The sequence below is a fragment of the Sinohyriopsis cumingii genome, chromosome 13 (assembly GCF_028554795.1).
Source record: "Sinohyriopsis cumingii isolate HCF-2022 chromosome 13, ASM2855479v2, whole genome shotgun sequence".
Classification (NCBI taxonomy): domain Eukaryota; kingdom Metazoa; phylum Mollusca; class Bivalvia; order Unionida; family Unionidae; genus Sinohyriopsis; species Sinohyriopsis cumingii.
In genome coordinates this window covers 31,615,148-31,642,230 of record NC_142973.1, presented here as the reverse complement: position 1 = coordinate 31,642,230, position 27,083 = coordinate 31,615,148, and the positions used below count along the sequence as shown (strand labels likewise).

Below are 27,083 nucleotides of genomic sequence, written 5' to 3'. Positions count from 1 at the left end.
TAAGAGATAATTACAACTGGTCAAGATGCCTGAAGATAAGGCTCTATCTTGTAATAATAGGCTACTTTATGAGACCAGTATTCTCATTTGTATTCTGTGACGATAATGCTACCTCAAACTTCAACAAATTTAGAGCAGCATTCAATATTTGTTTAGAGAAAGGTGCTTTCCCTTTGAAAATGATACTATATAAAGTTATGACTAATTCCCAAAGTCGTTCGTTCCAAAGGGTATCGTCCCAAAGAAAGGGGATCTAATTGTCTCCCATTTTTGGTTTTGTACATAAGTCTGCACTACGTTTTTCTTTGAACAAAAATCACATTACTCTTCTAAGTTGCATACCCCCCACCCCCCGCTTCAAAATATCTAACGCACCTCACTTTAACAGTATTAAGTAACACCATGATAGACTGACAGACACATTTATATTTTGCTTTGGATGAGTCTACTTCTGTTGAAGATCGTAGGTCCTTTGACAAAACCTTATGACTAGAAAGGTCATTGCTGATAGAACTGTTTAAGAAAAGTTAAATTTATTCAAAGAAAGCGGTATTATCTGTGGGATGACTATACTCATAGATATTATCTATTTCTCAGCTACTTTCCATTAAAAGCTGTTTTTAGTCAAATGAAACTTTCTGAATTTTATAATAATTTTTCCTACAAATTATTATAAAGTAAAATATGAATTCCAAAATAACAAATGTATAAATTTATTGAAAATGATAAGAGCTGTAGGTTACTAAAACACAACATGCACAATTTACAATGCTCAGAACAGAGTATTGACAAATTGACAAAGCATACGTGTGGGACACCACATCATCGTTAACATAAACTAGTAAAACAGTGGCTTCATATATTTCTTGGCCACATACTATCTAACCTCTCACAGTCGTCCCGATATGGTTACCGATATGGTTACCCTTAATATGTCACTTTTTACCGCGATATAACGAAAAACGGTATGCATACCATATGTCTCTTTTTACCGCTATTTGATAGAAAGCATTATGCATAAAAGATGGGTCTTTTTAACAATGATGTAATGCAGGCGTTATGCAGACATTTTCCCTCTTTTACCGCGATTCAGGTATGCTCTAATAAGCAAATTGTATATTGATATAAATTGAGAAACGAATATACAGAATTAATGTCAGAAAATACATGAAGGAGTATAATTCATAACAATAACAAAAGAATATTGATGAAAATTTGGTCAATTGCGTATCACAATATACCACTCGGACGGAATATTTATAACTGGCAAAACTAAGTGAATTTAAGAAAAGAATATTGTAGACAAGCGAAAACTTGTAAGTCACCGTAGAGCTGAAACATATTCTCCCATGTTATACTAGAACTGGGTCAAACTGAGTAATTAATTGTTTACTGTCATACACACATAAAGAGGATAAGGGACAATTCTCAAAAGTATAGTGAGGCTTTAGAGACTGTTACTGAGGCTCCATAAACGCGCAAAGACGCTTCTTTAACACTAGATGAGCAGGCTACATCTATTGCAAATTTGTATAGGGAGCCACTGAAGGACACACGGTACTAATTATATGGGAAAATGGGAAACAACCTGGAAATGGGTGAACATAAGTTATGTTTTAGGAAAAAGAATCATTTGAGAGTTTATCCTAGTTGTAAGTAAAATTTTGTTTAGAGACATTGTTTTATTGATGTAATTTTAGTCCTTTAACAGACTTGAGTGTGGAACAATCATTACTTAAATTAGTACCTGTCTCTTTGGTGCGGAATTGAAAGCACACGTTTCAAACACATGCAGGTCCAGAAAATCCCGCGGCTCACATCGTTTCCTCTACACAGAAGCTGACATCCAGGTTTTATCAATACTGATAAATATAAGTTTGATCATGAGCACTCAGAAATTGTAAGTTATTGAATTTTCAATATCATGGTGTTGGCATAGGTTTACTAAGAGAACTGAATTAGTACCGTGAGTCCTGTAACTGAGTTGGCAGAGAGGTTTACTCGTACACCAAGAGTCGCTGGCTTGGGGCGCGGCTAGGTTAGCCTGGTCGGCTGCCTCGGCGTGTCCTTGGCAAAGTCACAAGGCCCACACTTCCTTTGCGAAATGTAGTCAATAATGTGTTCAACGTGTTATTAAAACTAACAAACGACATACAAATTTGTGGACAACGCTAAATCGAGTTTCTTTTGTCAATGTTCCAAAAAACTGTATTTAACATCGCAACGTATCTTCACATGGCAAGCCACAGCAAATAGTCTAATTCACTTCTGGAAAACTACTCGGACGCAAAACTATACTTTACATTATGTACAACAAATTCATCCTGTAAGGTTTTGACAGAAGATTCAATTTTAGTATATTTCTTGAACATATTTTATCGTTACTCAGGAATATAGCTGCACTGATCAAAGAACAAACCGAAGAAGAAAAACCCACGAAACCAAGAAATAGACGACATATAAAAACAGACATGTTTACAGATAATACATCTGTGCAAACAAACAGTACATACTAGCTACATTAGACAGCAACTTCAACAGTTTAATAGAAACACGACAACATACATGTATATGACATGAATATAATATTAAAAAAATAAAATAAATAAGTCCTTCCATTACAGCAGGCGTAAACAGAAATATTTAGACATAAATATAAAAAATATGCCACTTTTGTTTGTAAGATGGATGTACAAAGATCCGAAAGATATATATTTAATATGCCAGGAAATGAGATTGTGAAACAAATTAAATTTAAGATAAAACAAGTATACAAGTAAAAAAATAAGCAATAGAAAAGCAAGGTTTAAACAAAATAAACGTGTGATACCTTAATAAGCACAAATCTGTTGACCAATGACAGCCAAATAAAACGACAACCATGTTTGAATCAGCCTGCCTAAATCCGTTAATATCAGAGTTTATGCTTCATGTGTTGGGCAGGCAGTTACTGACTCAGTGTGCGTCAAAGTTTAAAGAAAGATTACCGTACCTTGTGGCATGTACCCTTGGTATTATGGTTAAATGATGGTATATGAAATTCATTCTAAAAATGTGACCTGAAAATTTAAATAGATATGTTACTGCTTCCGGAGCATATTACTTACATCGGTTGCTATGTATCTCACTTTACTCATATGCAAATTAGGAAGATTTGTTTTACTTACTAGAAAATCATCTGAACAATTAAAATCATGCTTTTACTTTATCAGAATGTTGTTTCCTACGAAAATGCCAAAATGGGGAACATATTTAAAGTCTAACACAATAAAGTAATTTTATGATAGTTAACTTAATATTATTGGGAAAATCGTAGTTTAAAAAAATTGTCTTGCTGCTTTCTTCTGATAGATCTTATACATGTTGTTATTAACATTTAGTTGAGAGTCGGGATCTACTTTAGGGAATCTCACTCAGGCATCACGGGGTACTCTATGGTCTTCTATAGTTAGATACATTTTCAGCATTTGTGCAGAGAACAACTGACTGGAATTTCTTGAATAAAACAAGGTAGTGATCAAACGTGCTGGTGATGATAACATATCCATCATGTTACAATCGTCAGATCAACCCTCTCTGTAAACAAAAACTTAACTGAATAAGGTAACAGGTTGATTATCATTCGGATTATTAGTTGGTACGGACAAATACCGTGTCCCCGAATGTTTTGATTTAATATAATGCACATACATCTATGAATGACTCTAATTTGCTTGTCACGACCCAAACATGTTATAAAAGTCAGAACCAATGAAAATCAAATATAATGTCATAAAAATATAATTGTAACGAATAACAAAGTGTTATTTTATACTCGTCTGTAGATAACAAAGTAAGAAAAATTGTCATACAGATATCCCAAGCTCGGAAAGCATTCATAACTGTTCAATCAAAGGTATTCTAAGGTCCAATCCAACTAACGGTCGATTACCTATGGTGATTTAACGAGTGACAAAGGTAAAGCACCAACTGTCACATATTTGAATAGAATCCCTGTCAGACAAGTTTCTGACTTGTGATGCGCAAATTCTCATAAAGGATATCCTTTGTTTGGGACTTCATGCCAGTGCTTGTTTAATTTTACATGAAAAACTTCCTCGTGAATTTGGAATTTAATTACATTTTCTCTCAATAATATTTTGCACTTTTATTTTTTCTGCTCATAAAGATATAAAATATCCACAAAACATAACTGTTAACCTTGTTATTGATACATATACAGTCAAATCTACGAATTATCGGACTCATTTAATCCAGATACTTCTATTCACAGAACTATATTTTGATAAAACTCAATCAGTTATCCGATTGAAACATGTAACCTGATGGGTTCGGATAATTGACGATTCACTGTACATACAAATATAAAGGGAGTAGCGATAAAAAACATCCGTCAAGTTGGAAAAATTACTATATCACAACAAAGAATGCCAAGTTTAAATGAACTATCACATTTTGTGTTTGGATAGAAATTTAAGATAAAATCAGCTGAATTAAAACAAAAACGGCGTACGTGTCACAGAAAAGAATATTTACAAGTATATCACATTTAAAGTTCCTTTCCTTGCAGACAAAACTGTCAACATACACGTGTCCCTAGTTTAGGAAAACTAGTTTGCGTGGTTTTTCTCAACAAGATGCAAGACCATTTGTATATATATATATATATATATATATATATATATATATATATATATATATATATATATATATATATTTTTTTTTTTTTTCAATAACCAGCCAAAAGTATGTTTAAAAGAGCCAATGATAAAAACGTGAAGCCAAAATACCCCGTAAGTCTGAGATCAGTACCGTTACAAATACCCTGTAAGTCTGAGATCAGTACCGTTACAAATATGGAAATAAAACATAATGTTTATACAAGGAGCTATCACATTTTCTATAGACACATTGCTCAGTGTATATCTTAATGTTTCTACTCATAACATGTAGCATACCCTTTGAAGCAAGTAGAATTTACGCAAATTATGCAAATGTCATACTAAGCAAACAATTTGTATACAAAATAACAGAAGGTAAAAAAAGCAACTAGTACTAATCATCTTAACTGGTTACCACGAAAATGTATGTAGAGCAGAATTTATGAATGTACCACTATATGTACCAAGGTATATTGCGGTAATTCGAAACATACCGCGATAGGTACCACGGTATAGGCAGTTATATTAGGGACCAACAATTTCATGTTCTGAGGCAGTGATCTGTGACTTTGTTTTACAATTTCTATCTATCGATGGTTGGAATAAATATCTTCCTCTGGTTTAGAGCAAAATGTTACAATATTTTACTTGAAAAAGAATATTTTGAGATTAATGAAAATAAAATATTTCAGCTGAAAAAATATCTCAGCTCCCTCCACTCTCCCCAATAAAATTGTCAGTACCTTATAGAAGATAACTGGTATAAATTGTAAGGTAAAATCTGTAACTGAGAAGATTAAGTTTACCCTAAATAGCTGACACCCCGAGAAAAATATTGTGCTGATATTAGAGAGCTTGTTGATGAAAACAGGACGTGCCGACTATAAAGTCTACTCTGTACTAGCTACACCAGTCATTTATTGGGCATGGAACTTTGAATGCCAACACCAGGGCAAAGCCAATACACATAAAACACACTTACTCAACAAAGGAGAAAACATTTAGTGGAAATTAGAAATTATGTAAAACTCAAACTGGAATCAATTGCCTTCCTGAAAATCTTAGGATGATTTGCAGTGTTAGAAAGGAATACAGGTGCCGAGCACATTAACATATGCTATTAAAAAAATAAAAATGACTTTTGATTTAAATCCGAATTTTTTTCAAAACTTGTATTGGGCTCGAATATTTTTCACAACTATCCATTTGGCCACCACGCTGGCATATGTTACACGTGCCAAACATGTGATTAAAGAATCACAAATAAAATTCTATTTTGTAACATTCAAAACTCATGTCTGCCAAAGACAAATGTTTTACCCCCCATTTGAATTATTTTGCCATGAAACATGAAAACATGCAGATAATATCAATAAAATTGCAACAAGATTACCCTGGAATTTCCGAACATTCCTTACTGACGGAAACTAACGACGTACCGATATAGAGATAAAGTACCGTGGTACGTACCACCGGAAAAAATACCGAGGTAAAACGGTAATACCGTGCACCTCTACTAATCATGACTCTCACAGAGGAAACAAAGTGACACGATAAACAAGCATTGTTTTCCAAGTATAGCTTCATTTCATCCAAAAGATTGTTATTCCAGGTAATTGCTGAGGTCACACATACACTTGAAATGAAAAGATCATGACCTATGACTATATACAGAGCATGCCATATATTGTTCAATACTCACAGTGTCGACCAATCGCTACTGGTGTCACATACTGCTTGGTTGACACCTAGCGCACCTAATGCAGACTGAATTGCTACCTTTAACTCGAGTGTGTGCTGGGTCTTTCCCCACTCGAGTATTGCCTTACATTCAGGTCGCTAGGGTCTATGAAGCCAGTCATATTGACCGAAGACCTGACGACTCAATTAAATAGTGCCTTTTATGCACAGTAATGCCTGGGGATGAGGTCCTAATTCCTTCTCCCGGGATCGATTAAATAGTCCGCTAATGGACATTAACCTGACGTACATGCCCGTATGTGCGAAAACGTCTATACTTTAAATGATGATGACAATTGTTCAATACCTCTCACAAACTTATTAAACATTTACAGAAGTTTGTCGCGTTACCTAGATCAATACGGTAATCACAATTTTACGATATCTTTTGATGCTAGAAATGAACACAGGTTAGAACATTAACAGTAGCAATAAATCAAAATATTCAGAAAACAATGGTTACATGAAGTATCCTTTTGTTCTTACGTAAAGTGCAATTTTGCAGTTTTTGGAGATTGTTCACAATTATCAATTCCAAATTTTAATTATGCATTTCAGGTGAACATGTGTATGCTCTAAATGTTTCGTCAGTTTAAACTAAATATATCTTTCAAAGCATATTAAAGGTCATTACAAAGATGTATAGTTTATTGTGTTTGTGATGCTTTCATATCAACAGGTGTTTAGAGCTTATGATAAAACTAAAGAGACAGGAACCTTAACAAGCTGAAAAGCGCCCGTGCATAAGAATTAAAAATGACGAAAGTGAACAAAAAAGGGCCCATTTATCCCATTAAATCATTACATTAATGGGCAAATATCATTTAATGGTCCTGAAAGGCAACTGTAAAAAATTACGTTTCGCCAATATTGAAAAATACGTTAACCAATGTTTACATCACTTGTCACATTTTACAAAAATAATGCTATAAAATCTGCAATAATAATTCTTCACTGTTATATATGAAAGATCCCTTCTTTACAGACATATTTGAATTTTAGTATGCTGGAAACATTATGGCCTCCTATCATTGTACAGTGAGAATCCAAGAGGGCGGTCTATGCCATTATTCCAGAACAAGCACGAAAACTTCAGGAAAAATATGTCAGTGGCCTATATAATGGAACATTTGTAAACACAGTAAGAAACATCTTTTTGTCTCCAGTTATTCAAATTCAATGAGATATTCAGGATATGATTGTGTGTCGCTGTAAATGACATATTCAACCTTGTTCGGACTCAGCGTAGAGTCATACTTGATCCCTGTTGTTGGATCAATGGGTGGATATCTCGCCTTATACTCCTGTATCAGGTCCTTGGAGTTTCCAGTAAGAACTTTGCACCGGTACATGTGTTTATGCCCATTGGTATCCCTTACGGTGTAGTTATCATTGCATTCATTCTCTGACTGTGTTGAAAAGTAAACACCCTTCCCATACTTAGCACTGTCATCTGTGGAAATAAAATACAAAATAATGTTTGGGTAATATACATGATCGGCAGTAGTGTCCAACACTATTAAGTAGAAGTCGTCACATATATAAAAATATAGATCGATTTATAAAGAAATTATCTGCAGTAAACACAAGTTTGTGATAAATTAACAAAGTGCCAAGAAACTTGGAATAACATGTCATATAGTATGTTATCGAATACCATAACGTTCTTTCCTAATTGGCACAAATGGAAAACATCCTTCAGTTTCAAAATGTTATTTATTGACGCTGTATGGAAAAGTATACTGTCATAATATTGTCTGTTTAATTTCATTAACATGTTATGCAATGAATGATAAAATACCTAAACATGTATTGATTCATTGTACATTAGGAAGATATAATGAAGAAGCTTTCATGATCAGTGATTAACATGCTGAAATAAGTGGATGGGTGTTACGGGGGTAATTTACTAATAAAATAAGCCTTTTATCGATGTGTTGTTCATTTGTCAGTGACTGTAATGTTTATTATAGTAAGGAGTAAAGTTATTTTTTGGGGAAATTTTATATCATGTTTCATGAAATAGCTCACAAAATAATTCAGTTTTATGGAAAAGGTTTGGCTTACAATTGGCAAGGGAAGTGAATTTCGTGATATTTTCTGAAAAACTTCGTTTCTTCTTTCTTATATTCTGTATTTTCGTACTTCAACTTATAGCACTTAGCTATATCGTAATTAAGACTTACTATCTAATATTGACGAGTAATTACAAGATATTAAAATCACTCTCCCAAAAAAACTGTCGTATATCACCATCTTTGCGAAGTGCATCTTTAAATCTGTTGACTAATTCACACACACACACACACACACACACACACACACACACACATACACACACATCCAGTGTCCTTTGATTATCTTTTTACGATTGTCGTTTCACCTATGTGACTCGCCTAGGCGAACCGGATTTAACAAGATACGAATTGGCTCGTGGTCCTTACTTCGCTATTGTGGTACTCTATCACTCCACTCTGAAAAATGTATTACTTGAACTCTTCTTTAGTGTATCGGAAGAAGAATTTACGGAATATATAGATGTACTCGAGGACAAATTAGGATGCATAAGCCAGTTGCATGTCGATAGTACCACAATTCATGGACATCGATATGGGCTTCAGTTACCTGGAATAATTCGGTTCAGAAGATTATGGTTGTTAAAGGAGCTAACCAAGGCTAGCGAGGAGGACTTTAAAAGAACAATTCATTTAACAGGGGATTCTACCGCGGAAATGACCAATCGAAAGCAGACGAACAGAAAACGGGTATTCGGTTTCTACTCGATAAAAATTCCTGAAGGAGTATGTGTCCTGGACAAACAGAACGCCCCTGTCGAGTGTACTGTGGCCTTGGTGGTCTACCATCCACAGGAGCAAACTTGTGCGAGGCGCATTCCTGAAACTACACAAATCAAGGTACAGCGTCTCCTAGCCTGCTTAATCAGATTTCGATTTTTGGTTCTTCACGCTAAGCTCTGTGATAGGTCAAATATATAGACAAGGTTCTCCTCAAATTCTTATCCGCCTCCTTGGCCGTTTTCTGCATGACCATATGTTCTGGTAGTGATCCATTAATTTTGTGTTCAACGGAGATAGGCTCGTCTTTGTCTGGCTAGACACGTCGATTTGCTGGCCCTGACTATGTATGGCAGTACTGACATTGCAGACTTCTTGTTTATTTGTGAGACTCTCTAGGCATAGCTACGTCTGTGGCCAGTCTTGACAGTGGGTGTATGCCCTTGGTCCTTTGGAACTCGGCACTGTCTAAATGCATGATGATGCGGGCGCAGGCCAATTGTCTCAGCAAAGTTGGCTCCGTTTTTCCATCCCCACGTTTCTACATCCTTCTTGTTAGCATAATTTCTTAAGGGATGTAGCTTTGGGCGTCCTCTGCCATTTCGCGATAGATATCCTCCAATTCCATCTACAGTAGCAGACAGGTGCTTTCGGTGTATATAACTTGGACAACGCGCCTTTATCTGGTTGCTGTAAAATTCTTTCATCAATGCTAACAGGCTGTCGACAGTCTGCCCTGTACAGATGTAGCGGTTGAGATTGGGTCTGGATTCTGTTGAGTGTACAGGCACGAGGATTGTACGGGACTGGAAAGATGTGTCCGTGTTCAGGTGTCGAAGCTTGCAATCTTGGCCCTCAGGCCAGAATAGATCGACGTTGATTCTTGCCGAATCTTTTCTCAGTTTCGGAGGAATCATGCACTTATTGTTTTATGCAAACCAAAGAAGCATGAAATTTCTACAGAGACAATATATATATATATATATATATATATATGTGTGTGTGTGTGTGTGTGTGTGTGTGTGTGTGTGTGTGTTCTAGCTGAGATTGGGGGTTTGCGTAAAAGTCGTAGAACAAACATAAGTATGCCTTTCTGATAACCTATATTCTAATTTTGGAATCGATTTCATTTTAAAACATTTGCAAATAGCGTACACATAATTTTCTTACTATTAGCTCGGTAAGCATAACTCCTGTTGAAACCATTGAGATTAATTGTGTCCACCTTCTCTAATGCTGTTCCATGCCATAATGTCATCTCCACGGGTTGATTGTTCTGTTGTAGTTGCTGCTGTGATTGCTGCATCAATCTCCTTTTTAATGCATATTGCTGGTAAATCGTTCTATTTTGGATACGCTTGATCTAAACAAAAAGGTCTTGTTTTAAATATGAATCAGTGCTAATAAATTACGGTACAACATACATACACACACTATTCTGCTGACCATGCAGTCGATTCTGGAAGAAAGCAATTCGCTCATTAACCTCTAATAAATCTCTTCCAAGTAAAATAAAAAGAACAACAAAACAAACAAATTTTATGAGCGGACTAGAGCGGCGGATATGAAGAAAGTTTTGTTAATTTAACATCTTGTGGTCACAGCCAGCTTAGGAACCTGGCAATGTCATGCGTTACAGTGAATACTGCATTTCAAAGAACAGAGGCTGAAAATAATATCAGAAAACATGAACGTATTTTTTTCTGAAGAAGCGTCTATATGATTAAAGTGTATGCAAACAATAGCAACCTTGAACCTTAAAGTATTTTAATTTTATCGCTGTCGCCTCACAGGTACTACTGGATGTAAACGGGGAGATCTCAGCAGATAGTGCGCACTTAAAATGAAATTTTCCTCAACAATGAGGCACGCAGTTTATAGCGTTCGACGTTGTACAAATGTTTTCCTGGAAACCTCGTAAGCGTATTTTGCCGATCTTACCAAGAAAGCATATTAATTTTTTTAAACATTAATGTCACAAAGAAAAGGGAACTGAACTGGTTGTCTCTGGTCATTGGCAATATACATACTTAGAGGAAAAAGACCCGGACAACATATGTATAACCTCTACATAACCCGTTGTATCAATCCGTTAGGGTGAATTCGTTTGGAAATTTAGGAATACCTTGTCCTTTGTGAATGTTCTAAATGGTTTTTCTTAAAGCAATTTTTAGTATGATTAGATTTAAGAACAGGTATCTCGGAATATTTTATTAAAGTACTGTGTAATGAATTTTCTCAGTCGTGCCCCTAAAATCTCTTTTGTAATTCGAGCACAAAAATGTATGGTTCACAGGTTTTCGAATTTCAAAAGTGGAAATAGATGATGCAATTAATAAAGATATGGGGAGGAAAATAGACAGCTTTTATACCAAAGTTTGTCTAGAAATATTGCATTTTCTCTTTTTGTCAAGCCGGTTACATCTATCCTGACAAAACTGGGCAACAAAGTGAGGTCACATGATCACCATCAGTAAAGTTTTGTATCTTGCTTCTGTAACAATGCAATTCATTTATAATGATCTTATTTTAAATTCCATCATACTTGTCATCCTTTATCTCAAATGCTTGACTGATCTGAGAAAGATTATTTGTCAAAGTCGTGCTATAATATATGGCAAAATTCATTTATTTTAGAACAAACACATGATTATCACATATGAAGCAAAATGCTTCTTTTTGCATATATCAAGAAATTTCAGAGGGAACCATATATTATTGCTGAAAATATTATCAATTTATCATTACAGTAGGCTTCCAAATTGAAATAACTTTTTCTCCATATGTTCAAAACGGTAATTGAAAGACAACAATGGGGTCACTAGAAACACCAAAATACACTGAAAAACGGAAATGCACCAAAATGCACATTTACCTGTTCTCGGTGTATATATCGGTCTACACACATGAATTATGATTTATTTTCGTTTAAATAAAAATATATAGCGAAATAAAATCTGATTTATGTGATTTTTTTATGAAATTCTTTACGTTATTCCTATTTTTAGCTAAATTCATGTAATGGCGTCACTCTGTCATACTTGATTCGACAGATATGATAAACAGAGATTCGTACTAATACACACATATAATGAAAGTGACAAGAATCAAACTATTCACCTACAATATAATATATATTTACTTTAAATTTTAATGATACAGTTTTTGATAAATAAGTAGCATAAGTAGCATTGAATTTAATTCTTGTTTATCCTACCACCGATCAGCCGTTTATGACACCGGTCCATAAACGGTACGACCGATTGACATGTGCTCTAACTTGGAAAAAAAGTAAATAATTCGTATCAAAATCGCTCCAATCATATTTTTTTTTTCTGTATTACTATTCAAACGAAAACAAATCATAATTCCTTTGTGTACACTGATATATACACAGATAACATGTAAATACATGTGTATTTGCATACGTATTTTGGTGTATTTCGGTTTTTCAGTGTATTTTTTCTGTTTCTATTAACCGACAACTATGCTTTCGTGGGGGGTTTCAATGAAACCTGCTATGATTATGAACAATTATTATGCAAATCAAATTTGATAATAGGACCAGACACAAAATGTGGAAACTAAACTGGATAAAATATGCATAACCCCTATGTCACCTTTTGCATTGGTCCCTTCGGGTGAATTTGTTTCAATTTTAGGAATAACTTGCATGTTGCATACCTTGTAAAAGTTTTTACCTATTCCCCATCCTTCCAAATGCTACCCCCCAAAAAAAAAAACAACAACAAAACAACACGCAGTAAACAACATAAATATTTCGTTGGGCAAGTTTTACTACAGCTAGATGGTTCAATTAAGTCCTGGAAATGATTAAAAAATTCACGATCTTCCCAGTACTTTGTCCCTCTGAGAGTTTCTTTCCACAGATTATCGTTTACCTTTTTATTCAAACCCTACTTAAAATGAAACACATTTATGGATCCTCCACCATAATTGTTAAAATATTTAACTTGTCATTTCATCAACTCCGAAAAAGACTACTTGATCTCTCAAAACTGCTGACAATTGAATTCTTTGATGAAGCATCAACGGGTTCGATGATTTACCTCCCTTTTCAACGGCAATCGCTACACACACACACACACACACACACACACACACACGCACGCACGCACGCATTTCAATTTCTTATAGAATGATTTAGACTGAAATAGTAATGGTATATATTCCGGCTCTCGCTCTTTCTCTATGTTTCATACACACTCCCCACGGGATGTGTCGACAGACAACCATATTCCTCGCGCATATGATATCATATCGTATTTCCGTTCGACCATTTTTTGACCCTGTTTAACATGGTATTCAGGTAGGCACCCACATTATAATGCTCTGCTACTAATATACAGCTCGGACAACCTTCCTGCGTCTTTGATCGATTCCAGCGTCTTTGATCAATCACCAGTCTGGGGAAGACAGTTATTTTAGTTATTTATTTCTCACAGTTTTCTAAGCCTTCCGTATTGTTTTTCCTTCTATTGTTCTAGTCGCTAATTAGTACATTTCTATTCTCACCCATGATTCAATAACCATCATCATGATCATTATGATCATCATAAACATCTTGATTGTCGTCGTAGTCGTCGCAGAAGCACGGGTTACAGATCCAAAGTATTACGATAAAACTTTTCCATTCTGTGCTAAAATCAAATGAACATATTTGTCAAACGAATTAATTCACATCGTCCAGGTTTGGAGTATATAATTCAGGTATGATCAAATTTAGCAATCATTTTGGTCTAACCCTAAATTTATTTACAGTGTTATAGTTCATGGTTGGTTATTGAGAAAAATACAATAAACCTCCGATCAAATGGACAACTCAGCTTTGGCCACACATTTCATTCTAAACAAACACACAAAACAACGGCACGAATTTCCATTCATGTCATCACAATCACAATTAAGTCAACAAATCTCTTTTTAAGGAATATAGTACATATTTAGCTAAATTTTTCACGGTGTCGCATTCGTATTAGAACTTGAATATACATAAATACAAAAAAATCTGATAACTTACCTTTTCACATAGGAACATTTTTACAATAATAATGTGCTCATGTTCATGTAATAACATTTAATAACATTTTCTAAAAATTTTAAGTTACATTTCAAGCCGGTACCGCAAGGCAAGGTGTGTGCTTTCACCGTATATATTAATTCTTCCAACCTTTGGAACAACCCGTCAATGGCAATCATCCATACCTTTTAGCCGAATTAGTTTATAAATCATTAGAAACAAGTAACTAGTTGGCTTTTACACATATGAAATACGCTTGTCACACAAAAGAGATCAGTTGGTAAAATTTCGCGCTAATCCTTTAATGTTCCTTGTTAAGTGTGCGAGTCCCAACATACACACAGTTTTGTAAACAGTAAAATCAACCTATTATTGTTGTATATTCAGTATTGTTCGGTTTCATCTTTCGGTTTCCAAAGATGTAGTATATTTATGCTACACTTTGCATAGTACGATAATTGATTAAGTATTTTATGCATGTATATTCCATGCCCTACTTTTATATCTGGCAACTTTATAATTATATTGTTGTCTCCATCGACAGATTATTAGAAGAAAGGACAGCTGTATATCTACTTTCTTGTCAGTTACAAGTAGGATAATATTTGTTATGTTTCACAAGCTAAATACTATTCTAATCCACATAAATTAGATTGAATCAAGAGTTAACTTTTATTGTCAACCAGAGTATTGGGACTCACCCACCCCACTAGTCTAGCCGTAGTAAATAAATTCGAATGCTCATTGAGATCATGTTTTAACATTTAGTGCAGGTAAAACAAGAAATTTTTATAAGTTTGGTCTTTCGAAAGTGTTTTTTTTCTTCAAAACGCCCGTTTCATATAGACATTTAAGTTGAAACAATCATTGGAATATATAACCGTGGCACACTATACTGTTTTCTCGTATTAATCCCGTTACTTGCAAGCAAAGGTATCTGGTATAATTATTTGTGGCTCACCAAAGGCAAATTTTGGTATTGATTTATTGAAATGAGTGACATAAATAATTATTCTTTACATGTTTCTTTCATCATCTAGGCAATGAATAGTGTGATGTGGTCAGGGAATGCAACCATAAAAAGTGTAAGAAAGCAATCCTAATTTGAGAGTTCACCTGTATAAAAGGGATCATATCTTCGTTGAGAAGCTGGGTAACTGAAATTTGTTAGCAACAATAAGTGGTACTTTAGAAACATTGTAACTAACATAGGCTGATAAATATACTTTTTCACACTGACATATAATTTTAACTCAAGATATATGTCTTAAAATTCGAAATGAATTTGTCAAATTGAATATTCTTACCCCGTGTATCATCTTGAACTGGTAGCTTCCCAAAGTACGCTTGAAGTCAGCTTCAACATTCCAATACTCAATGTTAGATTTTTGTAATGGAACAACCTCCAGGAAGGTTGTGTCCTTTTGATTCCAGTAATCAGGTATTGGTTGTAAATCACCTGTTAAATGAGAACGTGATGTTTAATATAAATTGCTCTTGCATACATTGTTTATTATTATTATTATTATTATTATCGGACATGTCCTATGTCATTAGATTTCAAGGGCATTCCTTAATATCCGTATGCAGATCACATTAAACTGCTTCATGTCGACGTTATTGTGTATGTTGATTGAATTAAAACTGTATTCAAATGGTAAGACATTTTGCAATCAAGCAACATATTTAAAATTGGGAAACAAACATGAAATGTATCTGACTAATGTAGGTTCATTTGATCTTGTAAAATGCCAGTCGGACATTTCAAAACATATATTGTCATCCATAGTGCCCAGTTGATTGGTGGTTTCCTTAAATTTCATGTCCTACTGAGCTCTGTATTGATGTGCTTGTTTTCTTGTTGTGATCTTGACTACATACGAATAAGGCAATGTTTGAGAGACTGTACGTGAAAAGTTGTGTTTCAGTGTACTAAATTTGATCTCGTCGACACCATCAGGAATTTCAGGGTCAACTGGCACATCAATTATCTCCTGTGGACAGGATAGTGTGTAACACTGTTGTGTGTTGTTTATGTAGAGACAATAGAAAAGAAACAGACTCTATTTCTTTGAAACAGGTGGACCTTGGTGACAAGGATAATGGATATTTTCTAGGGATTATACAAGCACGATTATAGCTATATCTGTACCTAATATTCATTATTTAAATTCAGTAGGATAATGTAAAAAAATAGTTTGTCTTTTTGAAATACATTAAACCGCATATCGCTGTTTTCCCTCATTCACGGGTTTTTCTTTGTTCATTGTTCTCTCATATCTTCTTATTTCTTCCACTGAGACAGTATTTTAATCTTGTTTTGTTTACACAATAGTTGTGACATTTATGGTCGAGTGCATAGAGTTTTCCCATTTTAATTTATAATGTAACATTTCTATTTCAAACACTTGTTACATGTTTGGCATAGTGCATATGGCGTTACCCATTTTGTCGTCTTTATGTTGAGTTTGTAAAGTTTTTCAGTTGTAGCCATCTCGGTTAGATATTTCTGCCAGCATGACTGGATTTAGCCCCCAAATCATAATTTCCACATATGTTAGTTTAGTCCAAAGTTGATTGCATCATTTATTTATGCATTTTAATGTCCATTACTACTGGATGTCAAATAAAAAATGTTATGAAAAACTTGTTTCTTCAAAATCTTTATTTCCACACTGTAGACTGTGTATTTAAAGTTATTAAGTCCATATTTCTATAACAACTGATTCTGGTTAATTTTGTATTAATTATTTAAAGAATGTATTATGGCCATCCTTCAATAAAACATGGCCAACATTTCCCTGAAAATGTATAATTTAAAGTCTATCTGCTACATCACCCTTGAATAAACTTAGGCAAATATTTTTTTTAAAACTATTTATTTTTTAAAAACAAATACCAAAATTACGAAAAAGGAAACTAAAATAATCAACGTGTTCATGCTACCTAATTCTGTTTAATACGTGTTCTGCATTGACTTAATTTCCATAATGTTTTAACCAGTTTCCAGCTGTCAAACATTTCATATTAGAAATTTTAATTTGCAAGTACATGCTTTTTCTTTCATTGTTTTGCTATAAAAATGTGCTGAACCTTGTAAATATCATCACGTTTGTTATACTTAGATAACTCTTGCTTGATAAAGATGCCCACTATATAATCTTCCTCCAAGATCACAAGTTTGTAACTGACTTGGCCATCCAAAATTATTGCATGATTTTGAATATTTCCTCAGCAAAGGTTAGAAAGTTGCCATTCGCATTTATTACCTTTGTATTGTGATATTCCGTTTCATCTATTTCGAACAAGATAACACTTATTTTTATCGGTCTTCTTTATTGCTTCAACACAGAATCATGCCTATTAATCTCTTGTGAGTATTATGACCCTTAATTAGCTTTAATGAAACGTAAACCCAATGGTTTAATTTCCAGTTAAATAATTAGTCCGGTCTTGAGAGTAATTTTAAAGTATGCCACTAATAACGCCTTTATTCTTGTCTCGGTAAATTTATAAGAATTAAGTTTATATTTTCCAGAAAATCCTTAAACTATGATCTACAACTGATTTCCTTCATAAAAATATGTCTCCTTCAGGAATTATCCTAAAATTTTTTGAAATGTAAGATGAACGGTATCTCCATTGTTTTGTTTTACTTTCTCACTCAAGCGTTTTTCATTAAATATGTCACTGACATAACGTATTTGCATCCATTGCTGTGTGTCAACTATGTCAGCTTGCCTCTAGTCCACTGCATAACTGACAAGTTATTTTGAAGGGATACAATTTTTACCTGCTTTTGTAATGATTAGACAGGTTATTCAGTTATATCTTTCAGATCATCATAACTCTTTCTGTTTTGCCAAGTTTAAGTTCTTTACAAACATAGGCTTTTATTTGTATGGGCAGCAGTACTTTCAGGATCGTAGCAATCATGTCCCCAATACGGTCTTTTGCGAGTCATTTGATACGGCATATCCATTAAAAGACTTTGTGCCATATACATTGTCCTTAAGTACAATAAACAAATGAGCAGGATGACCTACTAAAACAATTACATTCATTTTCAGCCATTTTTAATGTTTCTTTAGTTATTCCAAATGTATGAATGGTCTTAGAATGCCAAATATTGTTTTGTTCCTATGGCTGACTGCGCTAAAGTCACTTTATAAACTGAATCACTGTGAGCTGATTTAACTCGAATTTTGTTCTGCATCAAAATATATCTCTGTATTTATTGACAATTAGAAGTTGAAATTGTAAAATGTATGCTCCATTGAAGCTGTAATGTAAATTTCACCGAAAAAAACTTAATCTATTTCTTCACATAACATAGTTAATATATTAGTTTTTCAGATAGTAACGTTATAACTTGGTTGGAAAGCTAATGATGCTTATTTCAATGTTATTATCATTAAAAGTAATATCTAAATCTATACATTTTGAAACATTTGAATGAATGTATTTATTCTAATATCAGTACATTAATATGTTAATTTTCCTGAATTATATCATTTAGAAATAGGCAATATCTCAAGATATTGATACTGTTCGTTTCATATTAAACTCTTTAAATATTTATATCAGCTCACTTCTAGCCACTCCATTGAATTCAATAAAATGTAGCTTTTACGTATTATTTTCAATGAGCACCCATGTTAGATTTATTTTCGGAGCTTTTCACTGTTTCCATTTGCTATTCACAGCCTGAGAGATTTGTTGTATGATTTTCAAAATATTATACAGTCACACATCACCATGACTGATGGCGTACGAAGTACCGGCGGTATCTCGTAATTACATTTTGTGATATATTTGTTTGTTTATTTAATGTACGTATGCATCTTACTTTTCAATATAATCCAGGTCTTGCTGATGCCGAATACAAATATACATGCAAAAAGGCTCCCAAATAATATACCCTTGCCTACCAGATATGTTTTTCAAATGCAGACAATGATGATGAAAATTGTTATTCTTGCTTGGAAAAGCAAATACATCAAAGTTATTATCAGTAACAGTCAGTGTATCGTTGCCTTTTTGATAACATTTCAGGTTTTAATGTGCTAATAATTAAACAAAAACCAAGAAAATGTGCCTCATTATTGAAATGAAAATATTTCCTACTGTAAAATGCTGGAAGTCACTTTAAACAAAATGATAATAGGCAGGAACCTAACTGGTCAATAACCATTTTGTTGCTTAATATCGTGTTGCAAATGATTTAGTGAGAAATAAAAGACGCATCTTTGGGACGAAATGTTGACTCTGATCCTTTTCTTCTCGTATTGTCTTTTTTTTTAGCCTCACCCATTAGCACAGAGGTGTGATATTCAGTGGCTAAATATCATTGTTTATATGCGGCAAAGCCCTTGACGTAGAGACTATTTGAAATAAATGTGTAATGTCAATGCATTACTAATGCTCACTCTTCAGGCTAGACAACAGAACGATATCGTAGATCTGCAATTAGTTTCCGATCTCTAACTTATATGGTATAGATATGATACGTTTGAAAAACAATGCGAAAGCTTTTACATGTTATTCCAGCTCTGATTTTGATCTACTGTGAGTTGCATGTGAGCTTCACATGTTCGAACGACTTCTCGTTCGATGTCATCATTATAAACATTTTCTTATAATATAACAACATCATTTGTAGACGGAAAGACAGATATTTAGACCAACACAAAAAACTGTTTTACTGGCTACATTATTATATATGATTATCCTTAATATGCAAGTGACTCAAAAGGTTTCTACACTTTATTTCTTTTTCGATGTAAATAATTTTGATAATAAGTGAACCACTTCGTGGCTAAATATCAACTTACCCGTCATTCTATCCAGTCGAACGACCTTGACTGAGTTGGAGTTTCTGCCTACTTCAAATTCCTTGTAGTCTGAAAAATCAACGCAGTATTTCAGACCATCCGTGTCTGTAAACTCGTAGGTCTTGTCACCTTTTGTGAAAGCGATTTCCAACTCGATGCCGATTGCTTTGGAGTAAGGTATAAGAATGTGTTTCGTCTCTTCATAACACCATTCATAGTACTGTTGCACCAGTTTTCCCACAGTTTCATTTTGTAAACAGCCATGAAGTGTCTGAAAAAGTCGTTAAAGACTCCCTAACAACGATAGAAACTCATGTTAATGGAAGCTGAGTTTAATTAATAAATATCTTTCAGAAAACAAAATCACTCGTGAATGACGCCATATTACCTGATTCATTTTTGTAAATTTCCTCCGGGGAAGCTGCTTTGTCTTGAAACACAACATTAAACTGAAATGTTGTTTATGTACAGCAAATACAATTACATCTATTCATGAAAAAACATAATAGCAATACGACTTATATGTATGCCATGTAAAAACATAATAACAATAAGATTTATATGCCTACCATGGAAAAAACATTCTAGCAATAAGACTTATACGCATACCATGAAAAAAAACACGATAGCAATAAGATTTTTACGCATACCATGTAAAAACATTATAGCAATAAGACATATGCATATCATGTAAAACATTATAGCAATAAGACATATGCATACCATATAAAACATTATAGCAATAAGACTTATACGCATACCATGAAAAAAACATTATAGCAATAAAACTTATATGCATACCATGTAAAAACATTATAGCAATAAGACTTATATGCATACCATGTAAAACATTACAGCAATAAGACTTACATGCATACCATGTAAAACATTATAGCAATAAGACTTATATGTATACCATGTAAAACATTATAGCAATAAGACATATGGATACAATGAAAAAAACATTATAGCAATAAAACTTATATGCATACCATGTAAAAACATTATAGCAATAAGACTTATATGCATACCATGTAAAACATTATAGCAATAAGACATATGCATACTATAAAAAAAACTCGATAGGAATAAGATTTATACGCATACCATGTAAAAACATTATAGCAATAAAACTTATATGCATACCATGTAAAACATTACAGCAATAAGACTTATATGCATACCATGTAAAAACATTATAGCAATAAGACTTATATGCATACCATGTAAAAACATTATAGCAATAAGACTTATATGCATACCATGTAAAACATTACAGCAATAAGACTTATATGCATACCATGTAAAAACATTATAGCAATAAAACTTACATGCATACCATGTAAAACATTACAGCAATAAGACTTATATGCATACCATGTAAAACATTATAGCAATAAAACTTATATGCATACCATGTAAAACTTTACAGCAATAAGACTTATATGCATACCATTTAAAACATTACAGCAATAAGACATATGCATACCATGTAAAACATTACAGCAATAAGACTTACATGCATACCATGTAAAAACATTATAGCAATAAGATTTATATGCATACCATGTGAAACATTACAGCAGTAAGACTTATATGCATACCATGTAAAACATTACAGCAATAAAACTTACATGCATACCATGCAAAAACATTATAGTAATAAAACTTATATGCATACCATGTAAAACATTACAGCAATAAGACTTATATGCATACCATGTAAAAACATTATAGCAATAAAACATATGCATACCATAAAAAACATTATGGCAATAAGACTTATATGCATACCATGTAAAAACATTATAGCAATAAAACATATGCATACCATAAAAAACATTATGGCAATAAGACTTATATGCATACCATGTAAAACATTACAGCAATAAGACTTATATGCATACCATGTAAAACATTATAGCAATAAGACTTATATGCATACCATGTAAAAACATTATAGCAATAAAACATATGCATACCATAAAAAACATTATAGCAATAAGACTTATATGCATACCATAAAAAACATTATAGCAATAAGACTTATATGCATACCATGTAAAACATTATAGCAATAAGACTTATATGCATACCATGTAAAAACATTATAGCAATAAAACATATGCATACCATAAAAAACATTATAGCAATAAGACTTATATGCATACCATGTAAAACATTACAGTATAAAAGACTTATATGCATACCAGTTTTTAGAAATTATTCACTTATCATAAACATACGATGACACTAAATATTTATGTTCAAACATATTAAGTAGGTCTATTAGGAGTGAGTTATACTTGGATTGAGAACAATCACTGAGGTAGAGGAGAGATCCATGTAGTCTATGTATTTCCGTAATAGCTTGCAATGCGAAGTATCCTTGTCTCAATAGACATTTTATATACTTTTCAAATCTGTAAAATAAAATTTACTCAACCATGGAATTGGAACTACCGGATGACCCCATATGTGCGTGGATCCGTTGGAGGTTCTCTATTTACGGCACGGTCTCAAACCCTCCCGTGGTAACCGTTTTATCTTCGATGGCCACATGGAACATCAATGAAACTGTACTGAGACTGATTTCGGTAGCCTTAATAATTTCCGAATAGAGCAGTATCAACATAGTTCCGACAGCAAATGCAGCTGGTATGTTTATGAAATTTACTGTGGTCACTATTCCAGCAACAACCAAGACCTATGGTGGTTTAGGCTGTGATTCCCAAATAGCACCCACGACAACACAAACTCGTTTGTATTTCGTGAGTACATTTTGGGTAATTTCTTCTAGGCGAGGGTGTTCCGCTTTGATTATATGTCTCACAATCTCGCATCGATAACCTTAAGGATCAACACATCCTCGTATGTCCATCATAGTTCTTCTATTAATAACGTCACCGCGAAGTACAGTTGTTCAACATGTGGAACTTGCCCTGATGCATTACGTCCGAGTGCAACTCACACACCCATTTCTAACCAATCGTTTTCCTTGACAGGTAAAACTGCCAGGCCATCACAGAAAGTATTTTAAAATGCTTATGTCTAAGGCAGTCTGTTGTACGCTTCCAGGTTTATCTGGAAATAGATTGATTATACATGTGCCTTGTATGTTCAACGATCACCTTTGTCTCAAGACGGTTATATGGACAGGATTGCTTTTGGTCAATATCAGTCAGTTGCTTTTTTGGAGCAGTGGAGCTATAGCTAATAGTTCGATATAACGGACAGTGAAACTTATCGAGGTGGATTTGACGGTGAACAACACTTCATTATTGTAGAAGCAATCCTTGGATATTTTACTCTAGACAATATAGTCAGTGACAGGTGTTTTCACGTGCTAATGCGTTGATTCTAAGTTGGCATCGAGTGCGTATTGGTACATCAAGATGGTCCGAACTGTTGATGTCTATTTGACGCTCGGCGAGATTATATTTGAGCGTATGGAGGGTCTGTTAACCACGTCCTCTAGCAGAAAATTGCCATGGATATTAGCATGCCCTCTCAGCGGATTCTCTTTCAATGCATCTCCAGTTTTATCAGCATCCGGAACAAATTTTGCAAGCATTGCGTCCATCATGTATACAACGTCAAACGTCAATACAAATACCAAAATCATTAATAGCGCTTTTTCTTCCACATGAGTCTGCACCTGAGGAAGTTCTTAAGGGTTTATCATCAGCATCTGATTTAAATAAAGAATTTCTAAACTTCTAATGTGCTGGTGGTTTTGAAATATTTGGCTCCACTCCTGATACCTTCTGCGCTGGGTAGTTCACCTTGTAATCGAAAACTAATGGAATAGCGTGTGTAGGTAGACGCGTACACGATGAAGACAAACCATCCAGTTCTATTAACATTAAGTATTGAGACCTAAACATCCACAAACAACCATATAATCATTAAAGACCTTACAGCACATATTCAATAGATCATTGCTGCTCGTGTTGGACTAAGAACCACTAAACAACCAGGGGACTTTATAATGTTGCGTGTTAATTTACCTTTACCGGCCACAACTGCAACATCTGGCAAGTATATGTACTATTTAGTAGGACAATATTTCAGCCAGGTTTTGGTAAGACAGTTTCCGATATATTTTTACATCCAGGTATTGTTTTTTTAGCAGTATCAGTGTCGTCTATGGAATCTTGCATCAATCGAATTCGGTTACCATTCATGATAAGATCTTCATTAATTGCATCTCCAGATTTTTGTCGAAGTAAATTTAATAAACGCAGTCTGGTGTCCCCGATTCCATGGTTCTCAGTAAGTTTAGGAAGGTATCTCATGACTCTTCATTGTGTCTTCAAAACATCATCGTTCACGTCCACGTTTGAAGTTTTCCGGGTTTTGTCTTAACAAGTCATGAGCTCGTTTGGGTCGACACCGACAACAACCTGGCTGCTCACCACTGGAGTGGTGTATGCACTCTAAAGTTCACCAACACCACAAGAGCTTGTCGACTTCGTGTTGTTGAAGACAAAATCACTTAGAAACTACACTTAACGACTGATGGAGTCATATATAAGATGAATGGTCTAGGTGATTATATTCTTTTAGTATGAAGGATCGCATTAATCTCTTCTGATCCGTTCTCAGTGGTGAGTGTGCGATTGCAAACGCATCTTGGGAGATTCTATCGAGATAGCAGAGCTGAGCGTGGGCTAGTGCAAGAGTATTGAGACTTTGAAATCGCGTTTGGTCACCAATATGATCATGCATCCGATAAACTACTGTACGGTATCCACTCAAACTAGCGTAGACATCACTCTGTTTACATTTAACGAAGAGCTGTTTATACCCTGTACATCCTAAGAAACATATATATAATTTCATTACATACTATTATAATGTAACATTGTATGTTGGGCTTAACCGTGCCCAAAATTTAGTTTATTTCTGCTTGACCCAAATTGACGTTTTTATTTTATTCATTGTAAACAACTAATACATATCTAGATTATTCTCTGTATGTATGGGTTCAAAATCAGTATTTGTATGAACAGAAGAAGTAAATATGTTTATTTGGGTCTAAGTTTTGGAATTGCATGAGTGTAATCCAGGTTATAGTTTTGATTTTGTAAACATAAAGATCATTCTAGAAGGTTAGTTTCCATTAGGTAATGTTTTTCTTGTTTCAGAAAATGCTAATTGTGACGTGAGGTTAAGTAGAGAATCATATAATCTTGTGCTTTAAGTCTTAGCACAATCAAGTTGTATTATATGTTGTGACCAGTAACTTTGGGCTGGAATCTATTTCCCCCAAATTATATAATTCAAGTTATTATTTTCTCTGGAAATACAAAAGTGCTCTGATAAAAATCTTGGATAGATAAATGCACTGGAATTTACAGTGTATTCAAACCAGGAACTACATTTCTGTGATTAAGCAAAAGACTGTTGGCACATCAACACAATATGAACTATAAAAGACACATCATCTCCTTCAGTGTTTGGATTTAGTCGGGACTTTAATTGAGTTTTATTCAAGACTTTAAATTATTAGGATTTGTGTCTGTAATTCTTGGATTATTTTGGGATTTAATTCACGATACCGTATTTTCCTTTTTTTAATATTTTCTTTGTATTGTTGGGAAATTAATTGTTTGCTAAATGTTACAACGCTTGCTGTATTTCACTCTTTTCTTTTACTTATTTTCAGAGAATAGACTCGTAACAATATGCAGAGATATATCCAACCCCTATGGCCTTATTTGAAGCATATTAATCATTTGATAGAGAATCAGGGCCAACCATACAACAAGTTGTCATACTTAGCCCGCCCGTTACTCCCATTTCCTTTAAGTAGTCTTACATAATTTTTCACAAAGATAACCACGTCGAAAACTACACAGACCGTTGCGAGTATTTTATTCTACATATTCCACAGAAAGGGAACAAGGTAACTGTGTACTACTGATTGGTCACTCTTAGGAACACAACATTCCTAAATATTAAAAATATGTATCACTGAATAAGACTTATTCTTGTAAACTAAGTTGTAAATGATTAAATAATGCAACTACTAATTAGATAACACGATACTTTAAAATTGTCGAAATATATGAGTGATAGAATATCATCAGAAAAAGAAAGAACACAGGATAATTCTATCCAAAATTGCAACTCGCGTATTCATTATTCATGGTTCGGTCCTTTTGACAGCTTCGATAACGGTCTGAACCGTTATTGCCATTGTAACATCATAATGTTCCATAGGATGATAGGTAACATTTTATTTTGGAAAACAAACCGCCTTTAACGTATTGAAATCCTTAAGTAACAGCAGTATGTTTCCTAATAATCCTCTAGAAATGAGTTTCATTATACATTTCTTGAAAATGCAGCATTACTTACTGTGAGAACTTTCAGTATTTGCTCGTTAGCAATCCTTACGTTGCCAGCAGTACCCTCAAAGATTATTTCATTGGTTTGTTTTGCAATCTCGACTTCAACATCTAATTTTCTGCATATCATTTCTATCTCTTGCATCTGAAATACAACATGTTAGATATCTTTATAATGCATACGCAAAGCAATACATACAGGAAGAAAAAAAACGTTCGAAATTTCAGTATGAAACTACAAGTTAGTGAAGACTTATTGTTTTTCTGTACCGGATCGTGTTTCAACTGATCAACTGATTTTCAACGGACATCGATATCAATGAGTATCTCACATGAACTCCAACTGTATTGAAAAAGAGAAAAAGGACCCTTCCAAGCAAGAAATTCGGCGTCATATTTACTATTTTTGAGAAATAACACCTACAAAATATTTTTCTAGGATGCACATGTAGTGACACAGATGAACGGATTTTGAACAGTACTGCCTCTTTTAACTTTGCGTTGTGTTAAGATGCAAATTAAAATAAGTATCATTTCACCTTCTTTTGAAAATTCTTACTTCCTGATAACTAGAAGAAAAATAACACAGGATGCTTCTTGTGATTAGATACATGGACATAAATACATCTCAGCCAACGATGTAACTTTGTAACTTT

General features: G+C 33.9%; 1 protein-coding gene across 1 annotated transcript in view; it reads right to left on the bottom strand.

The window, feature by feature from the left end:
* Positions 1-697: 697 nt before the first annotated feature.
* LOC149785146 (protein mono-ADP-ribosyltransferase PARP14-like) overlaps positions 698-27,083 on the bottom strand; it is a 66,457-nt gene continuing 40,071 nt past the window's right edge. The window contains exons 17-21 of the mRNA XM_089978929.1: positions 26,438-26,572; positions 20,072-20,342; positions 15,545-15,696; positions 10,367-10,559; positions 698-7,854 (exon numbers count right to left, since the gene is read on the bottom strand). Coding sequence (XP_089835055.1) covers positions 7,568-7,854; positions 10,367-10,559; positions 15,545-15,696; positions 20,072-20,342; positions 26,438-26,572 — 1,038 coding nt within the window. The 3' untranslated portion in view covers positions 698-7,567. The remainder of the gene's footprint in view (positions 7,855-10,366; positions 10,560-15,544; positions 15,697-20,071; positions 20,343-26,437; positions 26,573-27,083) is intronic.